At 39.5% G+C, this 24,675-nt stretch overlaps 1 protein-coding gene across 8 annotated transcripts in view; it reads right to left on the reverse strand.

Moving 5' to 3' along the window:
- Positions 1 to 1,552: 1,552 nt before the first annotated feature.
- LOC139445210 (tubulin tyrosine ligase 3-like) overlaps positions 1,553 to 24,675 on the reverse strand; it is a 70,715-nt gene continuing 47,592 nt past the window's right edge. For 3 of the 8 annotated variants that reach the window (XM_071226344.1, XM_071226345.1, XM_071226343.1), the window contains 8 exons: positions 23,756 to 23,907; positions 22,931 to 23,026; positions 22,062 to 22,320; positions 20,080 to 20,185; positions 18,977 to 19,124; positions 17,396 to 18,076; positions 9,013 to 9,042; positions 1,553 to 5,531 (listed from right to left, as the gene is read on the reverse strand). In XM_071226344.1, the coding sequence (XP_071082445.1) occupies positions 5,038 to 5,531; positions 9,013 to 9,042; positions 17,396 to 18,076; positions 18,977 to 19,124; positions 20,080 to 20,185; positions 22,062 to 22,320; positions 22,931 to 23,026; positions 23,756 to 23,907 (1,966 nt within the window). In that variant the 3' untranslated portion in view covers positions 1,553 to 5,037. Of the gene's footprint in view, positions 5,532 to 9,012; positions 9,043 to 11,158; positions 11,348 to 17,395; positions 18,077 to 18,976; positions 19,125 to 20,079; positions 20,186 to 22,061; positions 22,321 to 22,930; positions 23,027 to 23,755; positions 23,908 to 24,675 lie in introns of all 8 variants that reach the window. The other 5 variants (XM_071226347.1, XR_011651862.1, XM_071226346.1 and 2 more) reach the window with 5 other exon arrangements.

A 24,675-nucleotide genomic window follows, 5' to 3' on the forward strand; every position in this document is an offset into this window, starting at 1 on the left:
TCAATGTACTTCACAACTAATGTAAAAAAAATAAAGGATTATCTAAAATCAGATTAGCCAAATGAACTCATTTTATACTGGTAATTTATCTGAAAAAATACATTTGGTTTAAATTGGCTATAACTTAACATTGGATTTATAATTGAAATCTGCTTTTAGTTAGGTTGGTAATACAAAAATTAGTATGATAAGTCTGTAAATAGAGAGAAAATAAGAGATCTTTTAGCGACTTGTAGCAATAAACCATCTGACATCTGTTGATGTTGAAAATACATCTTCTGCATAGAAGTAATAGGTTTTGAGACCTACTGATACCCTGAACCTAAGTATTAATACTGGTGAAGTTAGTAAGTACTGAACAAACAATCACAGATACTGGGTGTGAAGAGACAATGGTCGGATAAATAACTAACAAAAACAATTAGCAAACAATATTCAACTCAAGAGTTAAAGCTATAGATAAAACAATAATTGTCTGGCCTGTATTGTACTATTTGGATTACCAGTAACCACGGTTACAGTGTGAAAATATTTTAATTGTTTTTAGGTTCTCTCCTAGTAGAGAATGTCTCGCACATCATGGACAGCTGTCGCCAAATACAAATTTCAAATGTCTGTGAATATTCATATAGCAAACATAGATTCATTATTAGTGCAGCTATTAAAAAATTATTTTGACATGTTTACAAAATTTAAATTTCCACACTGTACTTTCTTTTAAAGTGAGTTAACACCTTTGCCGCGGCAAGATGTTGTCTTGGGGCCCATGACACCCATATTAATCATCCTGGGTGTACTTTAACCATAAATCTGTCACATCAGCATATAATTTGCCACAGCAATGAAAGAATATAACCATAAATATTTCTTTATATTGTTTGTAATCAGCATTGCATAGAGTTTCATGTGATGTAATTAGTGGGTATTTGAACTTTTGTATAGTAACCATGGTAACAGCGAGAGACTGGTTAATTACAATCTGTGCCTAAAACATCCGATCTACAAGCCTAAATTTTGGGTTTCTTTTCCGATTTTCGTCTTAGCTTATGGATAGCCTAAGGTGATCTTAGTAGACCAGAAAAAATATAATTAGACTCAGGCTTCGGGGCAGTGGTTGATGTTCCAGACTGTAATGAACAAACCTCAGAAAACAAATTGATCGCAACACAGCATAAACATTTAGGCATCTTTGAGTATCACCTAAACTTGCAATACGAATCAGTATTATCATTAATTCCTTTGTATGGCTCAAAAGAGATTTGGTAACGAAACTGATAAATTAAATATTCCTTGACATTTTGGCATGATAAATATCCCTGTATTTGAAAACCTGTTGTTTGAATAACAAGTTTTATAAACAAGTTGGCAAGTGAAAGGAACTAGAAGTTCCTACCCGGTAAGTCAAAGTATACTACTCAAAAGAAGTTAAGGATCACCAGATTCTTTCATATTACAATAGTTAATCTCTCATGCCATGACAGATTAACATTACCAATATGAAAGAATCGGGTGATCCTTAACTTCTTTTGAGTAGTATACTTTAACTTACTGACTTTCTGTGGTGAACGACAAAGGGCATTGTATGCATGGTAAAGCGGAGTGGAATCCATCGTCAACACATCATGGGTACACACTACATTCCTCGATCACCTGTGAATACATTGGGCTGATATGTAGTTTAGTGTTGACGTGTGTATTTTCAGTCAGCCAATGAATGAGGCTGTGTATAACCTTGCATGAACTTGTGCTAACCTGCCATTGTCTGATATGGCAGCAGTGTGCACAGTAGATACCTCAAGGCTGTTACACGATATCATTGCCATTTGTGTGATGTAATGTGGGCACGTATTGGTCTGAATACTCACTGCTTTACGTCCTGCGGGAAGCAGGCTGTGTCTTGATTGGTTGATTTAGAAACAGCGACTACACTGCAGAGCAGCAGATGTATCCACTAGTGATGGAGCAATGGAGTGTCTTGAAACCAGTTTAGTATTGACAATGATATGAATCAGATGCAGCACATTTCAAATACAAATGGCTACTTTGCATAGAATTTTCAATAATCAAACAAGATCTTGACATTGACTATATTCCATATCAACTGTGTTATCAGCTGACCTGGTGAACTAAATATTCAATACTGATGACTCGGCTGCACGATGCTGACACAAAATTTAACATTTAAAATGTTAGACATTTATCGGAATAATCTACTTCATGTTAAGATTTCCTGCAGGTGATATTGCAATAAAGATTTCTTATATCATCATTAAGACACATGCAGGGACCATTACTCACCTGTTTGTGTCAGTGCATCATTTCACAGTCAGTCTCAGACCCTGAATATACTTAGAGCAGTCGTGTTTTCAACTTATGAAATTGTTTTAAAAAGCATGCTAAGTAACAGTCTTTCAACATTATAAACATCATTATAATAACACTCGAAACAGTCATTCTTAATTATAAAAAACTGAACTGTCAAAATACACAGAATACTTTGGCAGTTTCCAAAAGATATCTAAGTATGTATGCATGTAATTCATTACGTGAATGTCCAACTTTCAAGCCAATTCCAACACACACCTGACAACTATGTACCAGTTGAATAATACATCGACGACAGGAGATTCTATTCACATAAACATACCGAAACTGTCATCTATCATACCGTAGAATTACATACCATTCCTGAAGTAAAGTAAAAAATTGTAGTACAGGCAAAATTCTACATAAATATATTATTTGTGTGTAAATCAGTATATTTGGCACTTGTCACCCTTCACCACTAAACCTAGCATAGCAGGTTTTCTCAGGATTCTCAACTGACCTCCGATACAAGATGTTGATTTTTGCCTTGTTACACAAAGAGATCCTAGTGCCAAGACTAGCATTACACTTATTCCTCAATATATACTTCTGAGTTAGAGTTTGACTGTTTTGTACTACAAGGCCCAGACATGGCTAGCTTATAGAAGTTAACATAAGACCTCAATAATATACTGTTCACTGAAATTATGTACAAGCATTTGACAAGTGTGTTTTCCCTCAAATTGTTCTCAATGCTACAACTGCCATAACTCACATTCTTTAACAACAGCCTACGATAGTTGTAGCGCTCAATTGATTTGAAGAACAAGGTCAGGACGCATGCCAAATATGGTAAGCAGGCAGAACGTGTAATGAGCCTTCTATACCCGATCATCAACTTAGATTCAGCATAAGTCGTAAACGACATTAGCATTACGACTATCATAAGCCTATGTTAAGATATGGGAATTACGATCATCTTAATGCTAAGATCACTTTGTGGAACAGGGTCGAGGGTTTCAAATACATCTTAATCCTATGATTTTCTCATTCTTTCAACAAAGACTAATCAAAGCACTATAATCATTTTCTGAAACGGTTAGTTTGATATTACGCTATCCAAAACCAAATTTACAGTGATGTGGGGAGCTGTCTACAGTTGGAAACAAATACCAACATGATTTAAGTAATAAAATCAACTCTCATAGTGAGTGAGTGAGTATGGCTTTCCATCACTTTTAGCAATATTCCAGCAATATCATTGCGGGGGACACCAGAAATGGGCTTCACACATGTCGGGAATCAAACCCGGGTCTTCGGCATGACGAACAAACGCTTTAACCACTAGGCTACCCGACAGCCCCCAACTCTCGTATATTAACAACATACCACTGTATTACTGACTGGCTTATTTGATCTCTGTTTGGTGGCAGTAGTTGTTAAAGGTTATAAATTAAATTTGAAACCATATTATTGAAATAAGAATAGAATTTGAATAGATGTTAGATGTACTGTACAGAAGTATTAACGGTAAACCAGAAAAGTATTAACAGAAAAATAGAATATGAAAATCAGAAATGTGTCTGTCCCAACAAGCAGAAACAAATCTGCCCTGAAAAAATATTTTCAGAGTTTCGTTAACATAATTATATGGAATGGAATGATACTGTTACGACAACAATGATAATGCTGCTATCATGAGGTTAATGCATAAACAATTTGACAAATATTTGTCTATACACTGTGGAATGTATTGAAGAAACATATGACTATTAGTACCTCCATTGAACAAAAGATTATACTTCTAAAAAAATAGGTACACCATTTTTATTTGTAAGTCTTGATTCATACACTGAATTCACAGAATTCACACCTCCGTGGCATAACTTCCTGAATTACTGAGATTTGGCGATGTTATTTCATGGATAAAGTAAAAAAATGAAAATAATTCCACAATACCATAAAATTGGAATGTAACTGTAAAATGCTGCTGGTCAGGTTATAACATAATTGTGTGCAGGGTATTGCATGACTGACATGTCTACTGCTTTAAAGATAAATCATTGCAACAAAGATTTGTCAAACTGCATATGTTAATAACACATAAATGACACACCAGTGATTTTCACAGCTGATCCATGAAGATGACAAAAGCAATTAATGTACGATGTATGTAAAAACCGAGAAATCAACACCCGTTACGATGATACATCACACAATATCATTGTGACTCTATTGATGTGACTACCATAACAATAATAACAACAATATGTCACTCAAACAAACCCATATAAATAACACTGAGATCTCCACCTGTCCCTTGTGTGTATATATATACATACTATATGATTGAGCATACATCAGGTGGACGCTGACAGGGAACTCAGGCTTCAAGAACATTTCAAACTGAGGACATGTTAAATTCTTTTAAAGAAATAAATAATTTTTCGTTAATTACAAAAAATACATTTCATTCATAATTCAAAAAAAATACTTATCTAGTGATGAAAAAAAGCACTGGCTAAGGAAGTTATCATGAACTATGGTACCTGAAGAGACCATGTCCATCTAGTGACTGCATGGCCAAGAAAAATGAGTTTTCTGAGTAGAAATCATTCTTGGCTGCTTAAAGTGTGAAGGAATCGCTTAGCTCTTCATCTGTGACGGACAAATGGAAAATGACAAGTTTCCATATCAAGGCTGGTTTGTGAGATCAGAGCAACACCTTCATCACCGACAGTAGCTCTGGGATACAATAGATAGAGGGTTCTCTATCTGTGAAGTGTCTATATAAACAGAGCTCTGGAGCATGTTTGTGTCATGACTAGGCGCCATTCGGCGCCCAATGTATCTGCGTACCAGCTTCGGAAGTTGATTAGTCTGCATTGCTAGAGGTATTGGACGTTTGATTCCACCATCAGTGTATTTCAACAAAACCTTCTCCATTTTCATGTTCTTGAAGCCTGTATTGCTACTGGCCTTGCCCTTAGTTTGAGGGATGAAGGATGCACTTGGGGGACGGGTATGATTGTACCCGCTGCTGGGGTGGAAGGGGGGCGCAGCAAACCGTGCACTCCGAGCTCGTCCGTACGCCATGGTAACGATAACGCTGTCTTGTCGACATCGGCAGTTAGGGTTGACGTTATCGAGATGTAAGTTCATTCCACCCCCACACTCACTACAAGTTCGGCCCCATGTGCCGTCGATTAATGCATCTACACAACCTGTTAATAGAGGAAAACAGTTAGAAGTTAGTCAGGAACAAGACAAGCATGATTAAAGTAGCAAAAATTATCAAGCTGGATTATTACAGCACACGTCACTCAAAACTTTTACATACATCATCAATATACTGGCAATATTCAATCACAATTAATATGATTAAGAGCACACATGTAAATCTAATATTATTCTCATTTCTAGGGAACTGTGATACATCTGAAGTTCATCAAGACTTCTACGGTTGCCATTTTTATGACACAAGGAAAAGAAAATGAAAATGAGGAACTCTATTAGAATAAACATGATAATCATTTTAAGTATAAATATTTGATAATATATATGAATAACTATGAAATATAGAAAATATTCATCATTACACTTTGGTAAATAATTAAAACTTTATACATATATTAATAAATATAGGAAGAAGCAAAAAAAGAGCTGAACAAAAAAGTTCAACTGATAGGCCTATAATATGCAGCTATTGTTAACAAATAATTCATTAAGAAAATGCACTGTCGACATATAACATGTATAAATAGAATACTCTCAATACACACTATACATTTAGTTGTCATCTGTCAGCCATTAAAACCTTTGTATACTGGAGATTGGGTTATATCATGCAGTTATTTACAATACATTGTATTTGTTAATGTCACTGCAAAGCCACGATTATTAAATGATTTGACATCAAAAGGCTGAAATGAACCTGTTTTCTGAAGTATACTGGACATGATAAACCATGCATGACAGAACTGTACACATGCTGGCTCAGGGTTGTGTATGCTATGGGCAGGATAAGAAGACAGTTCTTAACATTCCTCATACTCTGGACAAGACTTACATTAATATCTAGTAATTGAGTAAACCTCTGTGAGATCGTAACTGGCACACGCTAAACTTAATCCTTGTCAATTTACCCAGTAATTCCATTCCCAATATGTTTAGTGAGTGAGTATGGTTTAACGCCACTTTTAACATTATTTGAGCAATATCCAGGCAGGGAACACAGAAATGGGCTTTACACATTGTACCCATGTGGGGAATCGAACCAGGTTTACAGCGTGACGAGTGAACGCTTTAACCACTAGTCTACCCCCCACCCCCACCCCCAATATGTCTAAATAAATACAAATGATCTGTGAAGATCTGGGGACGAATAGGTCTTCAGCAACCCATGCTTGTCGTAGGGGGGACTAACGGGATCGGGTGGTCAGGCTCGCTGACTTGGTTGATGCATGTCATCGATCCCAATTGCATGGATCCATGCTCATGATATTAATCACTGGATAGTCTGGTCCGGACTTGATTATTTACAGACCGCCATCATATAGCAGAGATATTGCTGAGTGCGGTGTTTAACAACAAACAATAGATCACGACTACACATTCCTCTCTAACCCGCCATCATTACTTCCATGTCTCACACCTGCACTCTGTACAGAGATACGTAAATACAAACAACATTCACCAGACAGATGCAGACTGACCTACACTTAGTTGACCCGTGTCATCCTACTGTAACCATGGTAACCTATGCTATCCCATGTTCACGTCTTCAAGAAGGAAAGCACATGGATGTGGACCCTCTTTGGCCCACTAGGAAAGTCAAATTATTAATTCTAGAAATGGGTAGGAAAATAGGGAATTACCTAGGACGTAACATTACACCTTTATAAGGTTCTTCTATTCTTACATTCAGAGATATTCTATTGATTTGATGCACTAATCAGTAACATGAAACCATGCCACACAGAAGAGATGCAAAAAATTTAAAATTTACTAAATTTACTATTTTTAATTTTATTTTCAATGGGAAGTTTTACCAACATTTGTTGCAGACCTGTGGCCAAATATCAGAATCCCTTGACAAAACATGCAGACATGTTCATATAACTGATAACTAGCATCTGTTTTCTTTCTGTCACAGGTTTAAGACTTGAAGACATGGTGGAGTACAGATGACTGGCTAAGATGAGTAAAAAAGCCAATTTCTAGAACTGCAAGAGAAAATCATACGCAAGTGGTTGACCCCACATGAATTTGTCACTGTAAGTTTGAACGGTCCTTACCTATATCATGTACATTTCCTTAGAAAATCAGCTTGGGTCAAAGGACTTGCTCCCTAGAAACATGCTACCTAGCCACACCCCTTCATGTGGTGGTTATTACAGCCCTACCATACAAATGTTGAAAGAATAAAGTTATTTCTATTTCTTATCCACCAGTGATCAACACATCTGATAAGTTTCACTGCAAATTCGAAAGGTTTTCCTCACTTCTTAAATTAGGCCAATCTGGGGGGGCCAAATAGGGTCCCTCCTAACTAATAACCTCTTTCTTTTCAGAATCTTACAATTACCTTTACATCACCAAAGGTAGAAAACTTTGTTTTTGATTTGGGCATTCATACTTTCAGATTGAAGACTGAATTATTAATAGAAATTAAGCTGTTGACTCACCAAGGGCGTGTTTCAGTGTACAATACAATCTCATTAAAATCAGATCTTAGTTCTCGCTACCGCTAAACAAAGATCTGAGGACGTCCCATTACGGGTCACGTCAGAACGACCTTTCGCGAATTTCGACCGACCAATGAAATGACTGACAAGAAATCGACATTGGCCAATCAGAAGCAGCTTTCTCGAGCTTTACGACACTAGTTTCAAACTGGCGACTATGCTTCGAAACATATCTTGACGTATTCTAGGTTAAAAATTTTAAAACTGATGAGAAGAACATTCTGGAATAGCTTATAGATGGCATAGATTGTATGGATATAATCATAAAACCTGTAACTGTCATTCGGAATACCCAGTGTAAAATATATCGTGGTTCATGATTAGAAAACACATTCTGACTGTCACTTTCATGATCTGGTAAGTGACGCTTTGATTGGTTGGATGAAAGGTCGTTTTGACGTGACCCCTAATGGGATGTCCTCTGATCTTTGTTTAGCGATAGCGAGAACTAAGATCTGATTTTAATGAGATTGTGTACAATATCTATTCTAAGCACTTACAAGATGAAATTCAACATGATGCATAAACTAGGTCATGGCACAGGATTTGAGGTCACATGTTAATGATGATGTGAATGAATGAAGTGCAGAAATATGACGCATACAAAAAACACTGAAACAGACTTCTCTTGACACCTAAAAATTAATAAAAAATGAGATTAAAATCCATGTAACATCATGACTTCATGTGCATCTGTAAAATCCCATTCACAATTTTTTTTCATTTGTATTAAAAAAAAGTGCAGCTGTGTCTATCACGCACTATCTCCTGCTGAAGCAAAACTGAGAAAAAACACCTTGAAAGGATAATAGTATCATTGAAGTCTGTGGTGGCTATGCTTAACGGCTGCAGGTGTATCAACTTCAGCATGCATTCTAACGCAGTGAATGTCAGCAATGTGGCATGCAGAGGTGCATCAGATATTTACTGCAAGCTGTTATGATATTTGTGTAATCACCTTCTACTGCGAATGTTTTTTCTTTCGTTTCTGATATAAAAAAGACAAGAATAACATAAATTCTTATTTACTTGATACAAAATTTAAATAAGTCTATACTACTCAAAAAATGTTAAGGACCACACAATACTTTCATATCACTGTATTTAATCTGTCATGTCATGACTGATTAACGATACTTACTATAGTACTATGAAATAACTGGGTGGACCTTAACTTTTTTGAGCAGTACATTTGAATACATCTAATGTTTTTATTATCTTTTCTCCAAATTTTATTTACAACTAGTCGATGGAACAACAGAGAAAAAGGAGTTAGAGTGAGTGAGAGAATTAGGTATAACACTGCTTTACACAGTATTTCATTCATCTTGTTGTGTCCGCATAATGTGGGAAGTATGCCCAAATTGACACAATTCACTTTATTTACCACTGTGATACATCAGTAGCACATGAATGGTGCTGACAGACCAAGGACAGTCATCTGGGATTTGAACCCATGACCATGTGAGATCCTGTTACGGCAAAGGGAAGCAACTCTGCAAAGTGAATACCATCAACACAGAACACTGTGCAAACAGTGATCCCTGGTTCTTGAGAAGTACATTCTGTGATATTGTTTGAGAACTTCATATTTCTAACAATTGTGATAAACAGTCGTATATATACAGATACACAATAGCATGCTGTTGTTAGTATACTGAGGACAAAGAGATGGCAAGAGTTGACAAAGGATAGTGGGAATGCATGTGTGACAATGGCTTCACTGAGCATCATCACGTCTCCTATCTACTGGAACATTGAGAGTGGAATTACAAACAACCCAACACTATGGAGTTGATAATTGAAAATAATATTCTGCAAATAAATAAGGTTTGAATGGTGTTTCTACACATGCTTGACTAACTAATTCAGAACCACAGTTTAATTAAATACACATTAACGAACACTGGTAATAACTCTTTTAAACCAAAAGATTAAATTTTGACATACCATCTACATCTTTTATTGTTGCTTTTGCGGAAACGTGGACTTGACTCAGAATATAATAGTTATAACTCATTATAAAGTTCAGAATTGGTAAATGAAGTGCTTCAAATGCCGTACATTATTTCCAGGTGTGTAAGGTTCTGATGCTGGTAGGAAAGCATGTGTTACACTCTGACAGGTCAAGTGTCCATTGGCTGGCTGATGGCAGAACTTCTGCCTGACATGCTCTTGGCCAGTGAACAGTTGACATGTTAACATGCAGTAGGGAGATAGTATCTCTACATGATGCCAAGGAGAGAGAGGATGCAGCAGGGTGGGGCAGGGTGGAGCGGGTGGGGCAGGTAGGGTAGGTGATGAAACATCTGAATGCTACAAAACAACATGGCAAACAAAACTGGATCTGTAAACGTCAAACTTTGAACATTTTCTATAAGGACGTATTGGACTTTGCTTCCCGTGTTTTCATATGTAAACACTACAAAAACTAAATCCAGTACTTTCTTCACTGTCAATCTTAAAAAATTTGACTATCCATGACCAGGAATGTCATTTTCCATACAGATTTAAGATTTCAATAAATTGAGAATGCCATACTAATGCAAATATTCAGATGAATGAGTTTGACACACCCACATTTGTTTGTGTCTGTAGATTTGTGTTCTCAGTGTACGGATATGTGCGGCAAGATGAGAAACAAATATACGAACAAGTTTTGTTTCGGGTTAGGTCTGTGTTGGTCTGTGCATGTGCAAAGCATGCCTTGGTATTAGTAGAAATGGTCATTGACTAAGCTATATCCCATACTAGTCTAATCACCTCTGAATAAATTACCCAAAGTTTTTAAAAAAACAAAATTCCAAAAAACACAGAACTACAGTTTTAGACTAAAAAAGTTAAATATTTCAAAAGATTAGCCAAAGAATAAGTAAAGAATTACATATATTCAAGATAAAATGTTTCCACTTAAAAGAAAGTATTCAATGCTATTCATATTATGAATCATATACATATGTATGATAATTGAGAAGCATATAAGTGAAGCAGGCTGTTAGAGATTCCCAAGATGCCCGAAAATCTGATCTGCGGAGAGCTACTTATAGGTACGAAGCAGAGGGAAGTAAAAGGCATGCCTTGCACATGCTGTAAAAGGGTGCTACCTGGTGCGTACAAATTGACCGATGTCTGGACCTAGATTAGACAAGGTCAGCTGTGCTTGTTAAAGATAGGGACCTTAACGAGAGGAAGTTTGCGCACCACAGTGTACGGCGACGATTTGCTGGTCATTGTCAATTTGATTGGTCCAAGTTTTGGCCGAGCCTGGCCTTGTTTCCTACGCCGCTTTTTACCTTTCGGGAAACAAAGAGAAATAATATATGAGTCGACATAATGAGCTAGTAGGTTGACTGAGATGGAACACAGGACAACACAAGACACATGGCTGCGACCTCAGAGAGAGGCTCCACAGCTGTGAGAATGAGGCTGATGATCATGTGACAAGACCCAAATTGTGATTTCAGTTATGACGGATGAGGGTTATTTGGTGAGTGTGACTTGTTATTTCAAACTATGTTATTCCAGTCGATAGTTAATGGTGTTACAGTATGTTTGTCCTTATTTTAATGGTGTGTATATATACATGATGTTGATTGACTAAATTGTTTCCCCATTCAAATCAATAAAAATAAAGAATGAATATATGTAGAGTTAAAAGGGTAATTCATTGCTTCAGATTGCTAGGAGGTCAATGACCTCTCAAAAAGTAGGGCCTTGCATTACTAATTATTATGGGATGTTGCTCAATATATTTCTGAAACAAGGTCCATCAGACCCGTGTAGATCCGGGGTAGAATTGATCTTCAGTAAACCATGCTTGCCATAAAAGGCGACTAAGTTTGTTGCAAGAGGCGACTAATGGGATCGGGTGGTCAGGCTCAATGACTTGGATGATGCATGTCATCGATCCTAATTGCGTGGAACGATGCTCATGATATCAATCACTGGATTGTCTGGTCCAGACTCGATTATTTACAGACCGCCGTCATATAGCTGGAATATTGCTGAGTGCGGCGTTAAACAACAAACAAACAAACAAACAAACAAGACAACAAGGTCCATCATTGTCACAGGCAGGCAGTGCATATCTCTGATAACATACAAATCATCATGGTGATCTTCTGAACAGAAAGCACTGGCCAAATATGATAGGTAATACAAACATCCTAAACATAGGTGTGAACTATTACTCAGAAGATAAACACACAGTGTTTTCAATGTAGAGCGAGGTTACCTGTAGATTTAACTGCAATAAATTAAATTTGGAACCGAACGTGCCATGTGAGGTTTCAAATGTTACATTAGGGAGGTTAAATCTACAGGTGACCTAGCTCTACATTGAAAACACAGTATGTTTATCTCCATTCTACCATGACTAAATAAAACACGAACTCTTTGGAATAGGAACATACATTCAAGTCCAGTGTTTTGAGTGGGTTGTTTATCTGAATTTACGGAATCACCGACAACAGCCTTAAAACAAAATGTGCTGCTGTGTATGCTCAAGCAGTTTGTCTATACCGTAATACGTCACTAGAACTTATGACAGGCACTCAAAGCATGTATAGCACGGCAACTTCTTACGCTAACACGGGGTGGACACACCTTACAGAAAACTAAACAAGCCTTGCAAAGGTTTCCTTCTACACCATACATCACCATTATGATGTCAAATCGCTCATTCATGGTAAAATGTCTAATATATGGTCTAAAATATATGAAAAAACGTAACAGTTATTTCAGTAAAATGGAGATCCATATTTTTGCCAAAAAGACAGAAAACCTGCTCAATGTGACACTCAAGAGGATACTCTTAATATCCCAAGTTAGGGCCTGCAGGTAGGACACAATGGCCCTAACTGTGCATCTATAGTTGTCCATATACAGGTAGCTGCCATGGAGCTCTCAGTGAGAAACTGACACTTCTTATTTCAACATCCACAGTCTGTAAACCATATATTTCCCAGTGGGCCACAGTAACATATTATACACTGCACCATTCTTGATATCCAGTGTATCCTATCTCCATCCTATTATGATAAATACCCTGGATTCATATGCCAGCAAAGCTTCACTGTGACATCACCACCATCACCAGAGTTTCCCTGGCTCAAGACAGAACTTTCACTAGAGGGCTATATTTAGCATTGTGCCATTGGGATCATTTGACATTGAAGCAATGGTGGTTGTGTCCAGGGACCCGTTCCACAAAGCCATCTTAGCGCTAAGTGATCGTAACTCCAATACTGGCTTACGTTAGTCCTAGGGCTAAGATCGCTTTGTGGAACAGTGCCCAGGATATTTATCACAATAAAATGGGATACCAATGCATGGAGTAAAGAAGGACAATACTGCACCAGTATAGGCAGTTAAAAGGAATGACAATGTCTTTTTTTGTATGAAAGTTTGTCTGGGAAAGTTAAGAATCATTCCTTCTCTCACCAAAATAAACTTTGTGTACTGTGTTGAAAAGGAAGAGAGTTTCCCCTGAGAACTGGTTGGCATTGACAGCGTGGCAAAGTCATGCTGGGTAACCCCAGTGGAACGTCTCATTACAAGCAGAAGGGGAGAGGGGAGAGGGGAGAGGAAGAGAGACAAGGTAGACACTTTCACGGATGCTGATTAAATGCTTTAGTTTTGACTTGTACATTTTTCAGTAATTTTTTTTATCAAAAAAATTCCACGAAACCATTATGTGGTTCTGTACCAATTACCCATCTCCTTTTCCAATTGGAAATTGTAACAGAAATCTCAATACACATACAGAGAAAATGACATGATAAAAAAAGAACATTAACAAAGGCTTGAACAACTGTCAATCATTATTTGTTTAAGAAACGAAATAATTAAATTCATCCTTTGCAGGCGAAAGTGTCTTTAAGGGGGGGTCATTGAACCAAGGGGAGGTTATCGCAGTTCCGTGTATGTCTCTATAAGCAATCCACTAAGAAATATCTAACATGTCCAAATGCTTCAAACTTCATTTACTTGATATTTCTAAAGTTTGATACACTTGACATTCTAACTCTAACTGATCTGATGGTTACTTCCTCTCAAATCTGTTGGTACAACACTGGTGAGTTCTAAGAAGGTCCTCTATGTTAATAGGAGGTAATGACATTCAGTGTTATCAAAGTATAAAAAGTGGACAATCAAATTTAGACTAGACATCTGACTTTATGTTAATTAATGCAAAGGCTTTTGCACACAGGTATCTATTGTTTGCTAAAAACTGTCCTAACTGGTTAATGGAGTTAAGAAAAAAACACTTTTACCATGATTGTCTTAGACTGGCCGAACAGTGAGTGAGTTGGGTTTAATGCCACTTTGAACATTTTTCTACTTATATTATGGCCTGTCAGCTTAATGTGGGAGGAAAGCCCGGAATGATGCCGGTCTTAGACATTTACCACCTCGGTGAAACCCATGAGCATGGGTATGGTGCTGACAAACCAAGAAACATAATCAGGGCAAACCGGAATTCGAACCCAAAATCATAGGGATCTTGCGCGAGCAAGGGATGCAACTCTACACAACAAATTGCAGTGCCTTGGATGGCTGGGCCAATGGCTTAACAATGATGCAGAGTATGGTATGTAAGTTTGAACCTCCATCAGCAAGTGTCTTAAGGACTGAAACTACAGAATAATCTCAGGCTACAGCGTAATAGTGTTTACTGGTTGATCAAGAGCTACAGGCATCTACCAACTCATGGTGACAAATGTAGATGCCATTTGAAGTCAGCTGTGTATGTCATAGTCAGAAATATCACAGCCATATGAAGTCACCTTGTATGTCCTCAAGTCTTGGCCACAAAAACCAGTGGTCTGAAGCACAAACAATAGACACCATTGTGGTCTGTTGACACGCAATCATTCAGATAACACACTGTAGAAACCTGATGTCAAGTTCTCCAATCGTGTTACTGCATACATCTACAGCTCTAATAATAAATGACAATAAGCTGATAAAATAAATAAAATAAATATGATGATTGTTATAACTAGAATAAACTGCTGAATTTAGAATTAAAAAAAGGATTAAAATACTTCTTTGGTAAGCATGGTAATACCCAATTTCAGATAAAAGGTAAAATAATTATATAAAAATACTGTGCATAACATAATACTGCAAACTGATGTTGGAAACACATACCGGTAACATAATGCCTGTTAAAGATATTTACCCTTTCAAATCCTTACAGAACAAGTAAGGATGTACACAATGGATGACTACAAGGTCATGGAGAGAGACTTGCATCTGTGTGGACTAACTCCCCCAATGTCTCACAGACTAATTAATCATGCTCATTTGTCTGTGTGTGAGTATGGTTTTAAGCCAAGTTATTCCAGCAATATCAGGTCAGGGGACACCAGAAACTGGCTTCATACATTGCAGCTATGTGTGAAATAGTGATGCACGAATGCTTTAACCACAGGGCTACCTGACACACCTTCCTCATTTACAACAGACCAAATCAAATCCTTTTTCAGTTTGTAGGTCTGTCAGTTTGATCTCAAAGGTTGTTTAAATGATAAACATTCTCCTCAGTGGATAGAGATTTTCTAGCTCTGGTCTTGGGGAGTCTTATCTAAACATAATAAACATCGCGAGTCAAGCCATCATCTACCCATACTGATAAATCTCCTGATGTCACAATCAATTCAACTTATCAGTATAACTGTAATACTACAACTTCAAAGTAAGTTCTCCTGTCTACAATATCAACTGGCAGCAACTACTGTTTCAACTTGTGACCATGGTTTGGTATAGTTATGGCTGACACAACAGCCAAATGTGATGGCCAGGTCAAGACAGTCCTAAACCCAGAACCCCCAAAATTATATTTAAAGCCTGCAGTTTTTCAGCGTCATTACAAGTCAGTCTCAACTTCTGAAGACAATACTGCATCTACAGCAACAGCTTCAACATAGCCAAAAACTACAGCCATGCTTCATTTATACAGTCACACATTGCATGGCTGTGGCAATTGGCACTACATAAGCAATCAGCCACTACACAATGTTAGAAGGAATATAGTAGTTAAAGAGGTGTATACTGGCATATTTCTCTGTCTACTGTAGTATCAATCTCACTAAAATCCGATCTTAGATTTCGCTGCCGCAAACAAAGATCTGAGGACATGCTATTCGAACCAATGAAATGACTGACAAGAAATCGACATTTGCCAATCATAAGGCGGTTTTGTCGAGCTTTACGACACTAGTTTCAAACTGGCGACTATTTTCGAAACATATTTTGACGTATTCTCGATTAAAAAATTTAAAACTGATAAAAAGAACATTCTGGAATGGCTTATAGATGGCCTAGATTGTATGGATATAATCATAAAACCTGTAACTGTCGTTCAGAATAATCTCTGTTAAATATTTCGAGGTTGCATGATTAGAAAACACATTCCGACTGTCACTTTCATGATCTGGTAAGCGACGCTCTGATTGGTTGGATGAAAGGTCGTTCTGACGTGAACTTTAATGGGATGTCCTCAGATCTTTGTTTAGCCATAGCGAGAACTAAGATCTGACTTTGTTTAGCGATAAATCTGATTTTAATGAGATTAACTGTAGTATATTCATCACCACTCTTGTACTACAAGGAAACTTCAGTTCTCAACCAAATCTCCCAGCTCATATTTAGCCACATGGATAAAATGACAGAGATAGTAAAAAAGCCTGGTCGGAAATAAAAAAGTCATTTACTCATGTATTTAAATGTTTCTACTCCAAACCACACGAACTTGATCCTAGATGCGATGAGCCATATTTGAGAACTGAAGAGCCTATGTCGTGTACATGCTTCTATACTTTCTGTGTCAGTTCATTTCACCATATTGACCATTGTCACATCGAGGTAGAATTCAGCTGAATAATACCAAAACATAACAATCTGAAAGTTTGAAAATCAACCATTTCTCAATATCACTCAACTGACCCTCTAGTGACAAAATCTATGATACCCTGAAATGAACTGGCGAGCATGTCTAACTAGCCTGAAGCAACACTGGACTATGCAGATCTATGTGAAGGGGTTGACCCAGAACATACTCCGCTACGAGCTCTCAATGCCCCCTAGTGGCAACCCTGGTCGGTAAATATGCTCCGATGAGCTGGACAGGTAGCTGTATCGCAGACGAGGGGGCGCCACCAGGTCGTCCCCGCTGGGCGAACGGTACGCCACGTTGAGACTGGCATATGGCACTTGAGGGAAAGTGATGGTAACTTGAGGCTGAACGAAGCGTTCGAACCTCGGCCTATTGACTTTGTTAACCCTTTTCTTTATCTTATGACACGGTTGGAAGGACTTGGCCTTTAACTCATTACCTTTGACAACTCCAGTGGATTTCATTGTCTTTAAGTCTGTGGATTCCACATTGTTAACGGACACAGTGGCCTTGTTTTGCCTGTCCATTATCGTGGGTGGGATCGTATAGTTGTTCGACACAGACGTCCGTGATACAATCCGCCGAGTTGTCAGTCCTGCCAGATACGGCGTCTGAGTGCACACTTTGGGATGCAATGGAGGCTGGGGATGATTCTTTATAGGGAGGTGACTATCAACATAGTCCGATCTTTTACTTTCCGATTTCGATACAATTATAACTGAAGCTTTGTGACCTGAGTCCTGAGATACTGGCTCTGACTTGGTAGAATGTCCCTTAGTATTGCCAGACTCGGAACTGCTGGCTTTGGAAGAAGATCCTGTGGATTTCCCACCCTCACCACTTGACTTCCCTGCTGCTGGCACAGAGTTACTTCCCCCTGACTTCTTAGTTTCGAACACTTTCTCATTGGACAAACTTTGCCGGACACTATTCCGTGGAGTGAAGTAGGGCTCCACTGGAATGGCAACATCAGGCCTACGTACTCCTGGTTTGCGAATGGCCTGGCCATCCACACTGAGATTGATGCCAATGTATGGCGGCACTGTCACCAACGGCTGCTTGTACGCAAGCTCAAAGCGACCAATATCGCAATTTCGGTCATATTTCCTGTCTACTGCAACTGAAAGAAAGATGGATTGAGCCATATTATTAATACTAACTAAATTCTTCAAGATGTGTTATTTATCAACCAGACACCATATATGCACTTTTTTCTTATTCTCAGTTCCCTCGGGAGTACATAACCCAAGGTGCCTGTGAAGTGATAGAAGGCTAACAGTCACATTACAATCTCATTCACTGCTGGGTGAACAGAGGCATATTTCGAACAAGTCAACTGTCTAAGGAGACACCACATGTGCTTCAGTGTGGGCAGGACCGAAGCCCTAGAGACACAGTAGGAAAAGCATCTGTACCTCAAACAGTCTAACTAAACTTCTACACTAACTAGAAAAAATATCCAAGCCTTTCTTGTTCTACCTACAATTTCACCAGAACAGATCACGTATGACCCCCATGAAAATGACCCGTGAAGAGCCGGGGTAGAATAGGTCTTCAGCTTGCCGTAAAAGGCGGCTATGCTTGTCGTAAAAGGCCACTAACGGGATCAGGTGGTCAGACTCGCTGACTTTGTTGATGCATGTCATCGATCCCAATTGCGTGGATCGATGCTCATGATATCGATCACTGGACTGTCTGGTCCAAACACGATTATTTACAGACCGCCGTCATATAGCTGGAATACTGCTGAGTGCGGCGTTAAACAATAAACCAACCAACAACCAACCCCATGAAATATTTGCCCAATTTCATTCTCCTCTTTGTAGTTTGTATATCATGGTAACATCAGTCAAATACCAGTGATAATTTTGACAAGCCAGACAATCATGCTCGTATATTTTACGAAACTATTTGGCATACCGCTGTCAAAAGAGGACAATACAATTCAAAAACACCAAAAACATGCATGTAAACCGACTCCTTTGCACGACATCAGCTGATGATGGTCTTGCAGCTGTACCTTTGATGGTGTCCTCGAGGACGTTGGCACAGAGTCGGGCAGTGATGGGCGTGCTGGCCTCCATGCTTGGTGAGGAGTTGATCTCGATCAGCAGGGGCTGGCAGTCCTCCGTCAGCATGAAGTCAGCACCGTACAACTCAAACGACGCCTGAAACAATGTGGTGTCATCATCAGAGAGTTATTTTACTCTAAATAGTCTTGGTCTGAGTCCATGCAGGGCAGTTGTTGACAGTAGGAGCCATGCTCCACAACACTGGAATATGATGACAACCATTCAGCCAGGGCTTAGAGTATAGTTCTTACTATAAACATGGGATGCTGTGACCTATTCTTACTATAAACCTGGGATGCTTTGACCTATTCTCACTATAAACAGGGGATACTGTGACCTATTCTTACTATAAACAGGGGATGCTGTGACCTAGTCTTACTATAAACAGGGGATGCTGTGACCTATTCTTACTATAAACAGGGGATACTGTGACCTATTCTTACTACACAAACATGGAACACTTCGGCCTATTCTTTCTACACAAACATGGGACACTGTGGCCTATTCTTACTACAAACATGGGATACCCCCTGTATTCCAGGACTCATCACCTGTACTCTTGGACTCACCACTGTATTCCAGGACTCACCCCCTGTATTCCAGGACTCATCCCCTGTACTCTTGGACTCACCCCCTGTATTCCAGGACTCATCCCCTGTGCTCTTGGACTCACCCCCTGTATTCCAGGACTCATCCCCTGTACTCTTGGACTCACCCCCTGTATTCCAGGACTCATCCCCTGTACTCTTGGACTCACCCCCTGTATTGCAGGACTCATCCCCTGTGCTCTTGGACTCACCCCCTGTATTCCAGGACTCATCCCCTGTACTCTTGGACTCACCCCCTGTATTCCAGGACTCATCCCCTGTACTCTTGGACTCACCCCCTGTATTGCAGGACTCATCCCCTGTACTCTTGGACTCACCCCCTGTATTCCAGGACTCATCCCCTGTGCTCTTGGACTCACCCCCTGTATTCCAGGACTCATCCCCTGTACTCTTGGACTCACCCCCTGTATTCCAGGACTCATCCCCTGTACTCTGTGACTCACCTTCCTGTATTCTATGATATCCTGAGTCACCAGGAGGGCACAGATGAGTGCTTTCTTCATCCCGGGGTAGATGATGTCCTCCCACGCAGTAGCCTGCTTCCGAGTCCTGAAACACACACGGCATGTCACACACCTGTCTACATGTGTGAAGAGATGCCACACTACCCTGTACTTTCAACATCCACATGACACAGTGGGTGGGTAGCCCTATCAGCACAAATATCTTACCTACTGTGTATGAGAAAGAAATGGTCAGCATGGTCAGCTTCCTTAAATGTGGATCCATGCTGCTTTTGTTAGGATGATCATTTCAGGGAAACTTCAAACAGAAGCTATGAAGCTAAAACTAGATGAGGAGAAATGAGGTTTTATGTCACATTCAAGATTGTTGCATTTATACAGTGACTTGCATGCATGTGTATGTGTGGCTGCTTGTACTAGTCTGGACTAATGCCGATTTTATAGTGTTAAACCACCATGCCGCAGTTTTAACATGGATAACCCACTCAGATCCAGTAAACTGATTCCAGACGACACGTCCCTGTCTTATCCCATTAATGACGAGCAGGCATCTTCCTGAGGCAAGAGAGTTAACTGACTTTAAAAGTCCAGTTTCCACCGTTACCGAACTAAGCTGGAATTACTGGGCTAGATTGTAGCTCGACCAGTGGCTATTACCAGTTATGTCCCTTCTAAGCCTACCAATCAGGTTCCACCTCTTGTATCACATGCTTTTGCTTCACACAAAATGGTGGCGCCGAGTCAGGACGATCTGATCGATAATCAGGATCTATATTGTGATAAAGCGGGTCTTACATCGCGAAATGCATCAAATCACGTGAGCACCTTGATTAAAAACATGAACAGATTTGGAAAATATCTGCTGACAACGAGTTGGCGGTGCTCATGATTTGCAAATCCTGCAATCGATCAAAATCTGCATGACAGTTTACGAACTGGATTTCAATTTCGGTGAGCGATTTTGATTGGACTATGTATAGACTCGTTAGTCCAGCCAAAATGTAACTCCATAATACCAGCCTAGTTCGGCAAGGGTGGAAACTGGACTTTTATAGTCAGTTAACTCTCTTGCCTCGGGAAGATGACGAGCAGGAAGCAGGTAACAACAAGTACCATATTTTAACGTCTTTTGGTTTGACACGGCCAGGGCTCATTCTATCGACCCTTCTGCTCTATTCACTAAATCATGGAGGTGGTTGCTAAAACTAGATTGTTAGCATGAGTGAGTTTGGTTTGAATACCTTGAATGGTATTTCATTTATATGGGGACATGGCAGCTTAATGCTGACAGAAAGCTTTAAGTGATGCAAGACATATACATATAACTTCAGTGAAACCCTAGGTATGGTGCTGAAAAACCAAAGATCCTAATCCTAAGCTGGGATTCAACTCAACGATGCTGTCCTCAGTCAGCAATAATCCAGCTATGTCATGTCAGTCTGCAAATGACTGTCTGGACCAGATAAACCAGAGATTGATGTCATGACAAATGTCAGGGTACAAAGACACAATCAACCAAGTCACTGAATCTAACCAAGCAATCCAATTAAGTCACCTCTTACAACAAGCATAGGTTGCTGGGAACCTAATTTAATAGTGAATGAGTATGGTTTTGTGCCGCTTTTAGCAATATTACAGCGGGGGACACCAGAAATGGGCTTCACACATTGTACCCACGTTGGGAATCGAACCCCAGACTTCAGCATGACGAGCTAAAGCTTAGGTCACATTACTGAGTGAGTAAGTATGGTTTTACGCCGCTTTTAGCAATATTCCAGCAATATCACGGAGGGGGACACCAGAAATGGGCTTCACACATTGTACCCATGTCGGGAATCGAACCCGGGTCTTCGGCGTGACAAGCGAACGCTTTAACCACTAGGCTACCTGACCGCCCCTTTGGTCACATTAACATGTGTGGGGAATTGAGCATCTCTCCACCCTGGCTATAAGCTATATACTTGAGATATTCCTGGAAGTCCTCGTGGGTCCACATGTTGTCACTGGGCAGCTTGTTGGAGCGGGGACCGTTCTTCTTGTGCTTCTGTATGGCATTGTTGGAGAGGTGGATTGCCTCGTTGAAGTCGTCCAGCGTGTACTGCTGGGAACAGAAGCGCAGGTAGCTGTCCTGGTAGAACCAGATAGTCAGGGGATTCCAATCCGTCACCAGGAACCACTGGCGGATGTCGAACTTGGTGTTGTAGATCAACAATGGCCGCTCTGGAATGATAGGCATAAATGGAGTTGGGCATGTGAGATTTGTTTGGTTGTGTGTGTGTTGTTCAACACCACACTCACCACACTCACCACACTCAGCAATATTCCAGCTTCATGACGGCGGTCTGTATATAATCTGGACCAGACAATCCAGTGATGGACATGCTTAGCATCGATGCACGCAATTGGGATACGATGACATGCTTCAACCAAGTCAGCAAGCCTGACCACCCGATCCCGTTAGTCGTCTCTTACAACAAGCACAGTCGCCTCTTACGACTGAAGACCTGTTTAAACCTGGATCAGAGAAAGGGCTATCATGAGGAAATTATGACTCTTGGTCAGACATCTGTAGACTGGTTGATTTCAGGCATTTGGGCCGTAAACAAAGCATAAATATTCAAATGGAAATAGTTTTCTCAATGAAAGTTAACCATTTCTTGGCATATGTTAACTAAATATGTACACTTTTCAAATATGAAATGGACAACAAACATATGTAATTTGTTGAATGGACTGTGTAAGATGTAACAAATCGTCACTTCGCACTAGCCTGTGGCAGAGGAACTATGCTGACTGCAAGGAACTCTGGGTAGGATAGTGGTCTGCTCACCTATATACTTCTGCACAACAAACTTGCTGTCTTTCCGCACAACCTGGGAGTTGACCAGCTTCAACATGTCCTCGATTCTGTCATAGCATATGATGCCTGCAAACAGAGTTGTCTCCCCTTGTACACACAGTAAATACTCCCCTCTGAACATGTCAACAATTTCGACTCACTGTAAAGATGTATTGCAGACATTGAGAAAAGAGAACAACATTTGGCGATTTTACTATTATACAATAAAAATGATAAGTGTTAAAATCAACAAAAAGACATTGTATTATCTGTCATATTAAGTCATAATACTAAAAGGTATGAATCGATATAAACAACTTTGTTGCGAACATTCAGTGTGAATGTGCTGATAAGCCAGACAATGAATGCCTTGCATGAGTGAATGTGTCCATTCCACAAAGCACAAAACCAGTTATTAAGTCTATACAAGTCTGAACAGAACCCGTTTCCTGTATACTGGATCCAGTGATGTGCCAAGTAAGGGTACATTCGTATACTGTGAAATACGTTTACACACACGAACACACTTATAACCAACTGACAGATATAACGAACAGTGTTATTGGAACCCGTCCATTTGCTGTATATAGACTTTATCTGTGCTTATAACGAAATACGGTTCGTTATATCTGTCAGTTCGTTATAAGCGTGTTCATTATAAACATAGTTTACTGTATAATGAACTAAAATTAGTGGTCCCTTTGAGTTTGTTATAACCATAGTAAACTTTCATTTTGCTTAGGGTATATACAGAAAAGTATGTGGGTACATCTGTAAAACTCGAAATGACATTAGCCCAACAATATCACTGCATACCTCTCCCTCTTGACTTGGCCCCAGGTTTGACAATCCAGACATTTCGAGTGCCGTCCATCTCAAACTGAGGCCATCTTGTCTTGAGTCTGTTGAGGAGACTCTCACACTGGCCGAGGATGTTCTGAGCCACAGGCTGCATGATGCCCTCGTCACTGAAACAAGCACCAGTAGTTACTGCATCACCATCAGCATCTCAAAGGCATATTACACAAACTGTCACCATTTGTCTGTTCCTAGAGGGCGTAAGTGAGAGGCTGTTTACACCACAATCATAATATTCAAGCCGTTCGAATAATAGAGACTAGGCTAGGCAAACCAGTGATTATCAGTATCAGCAATGATCCATGACGTTGTGTCGCCATGACACTGTCAACCATGTGACCACCTAACCTCATTTGTCAGCTACTGTGTACCCATTCTTCCCTGAAACTCCACAGCAGTGTGAGAGGAAACGATGGGGGTAACTAATAGTCAATCAAGGGCAACCCCCAGGAAAGACAATCTCATTGACAGAATTTACATTTTGTAATTACAATCTCATTAAAATCAGATCTTAGTTATCGCTACCGCTATACCAAGATCTGAGGACATTCCATTACGGGTCACGTCAGACCAACCTTTCGCGAACTTTGACCAACCTATGGAATGACTGACAAGAAGTCGGCATTAGCCAATCAGAAGGCAGCTTTCTCGCGCTTTATGGCACTAATTTTAAAATGGCGACTACCCTTCGAAACATATTTAGACAAATTCTCGATTAAAATGTTGAAACCTGAACAAATGAACATTCTGGAATGTTGTTAAGCCCATAACTATCGTTCAAAATACCCCATGTTAAAGTTTTCAAGGTTGCATGATTAGAAATCACAATCAGACTGTCACTTTCATGATCTGGAAAGCGACGCTCTGATTGGTCAGAT

Source organism: Haliotis cracherodii, unplaced genomic scaffold (assembly GCF_022045235.1).
Source record: "Haliotis cracherodii isolate W230 unplaced genomic scaffold, xgHalCrac1.p SCAF_6, whole genome shotgun sequence".
Lineage (NCBI taxonomy): Eukaryota > Metazoa > Mollusca > Gastropoda > Lepetellida > Haliotidae > Haliotis > Haliotis cracherodii.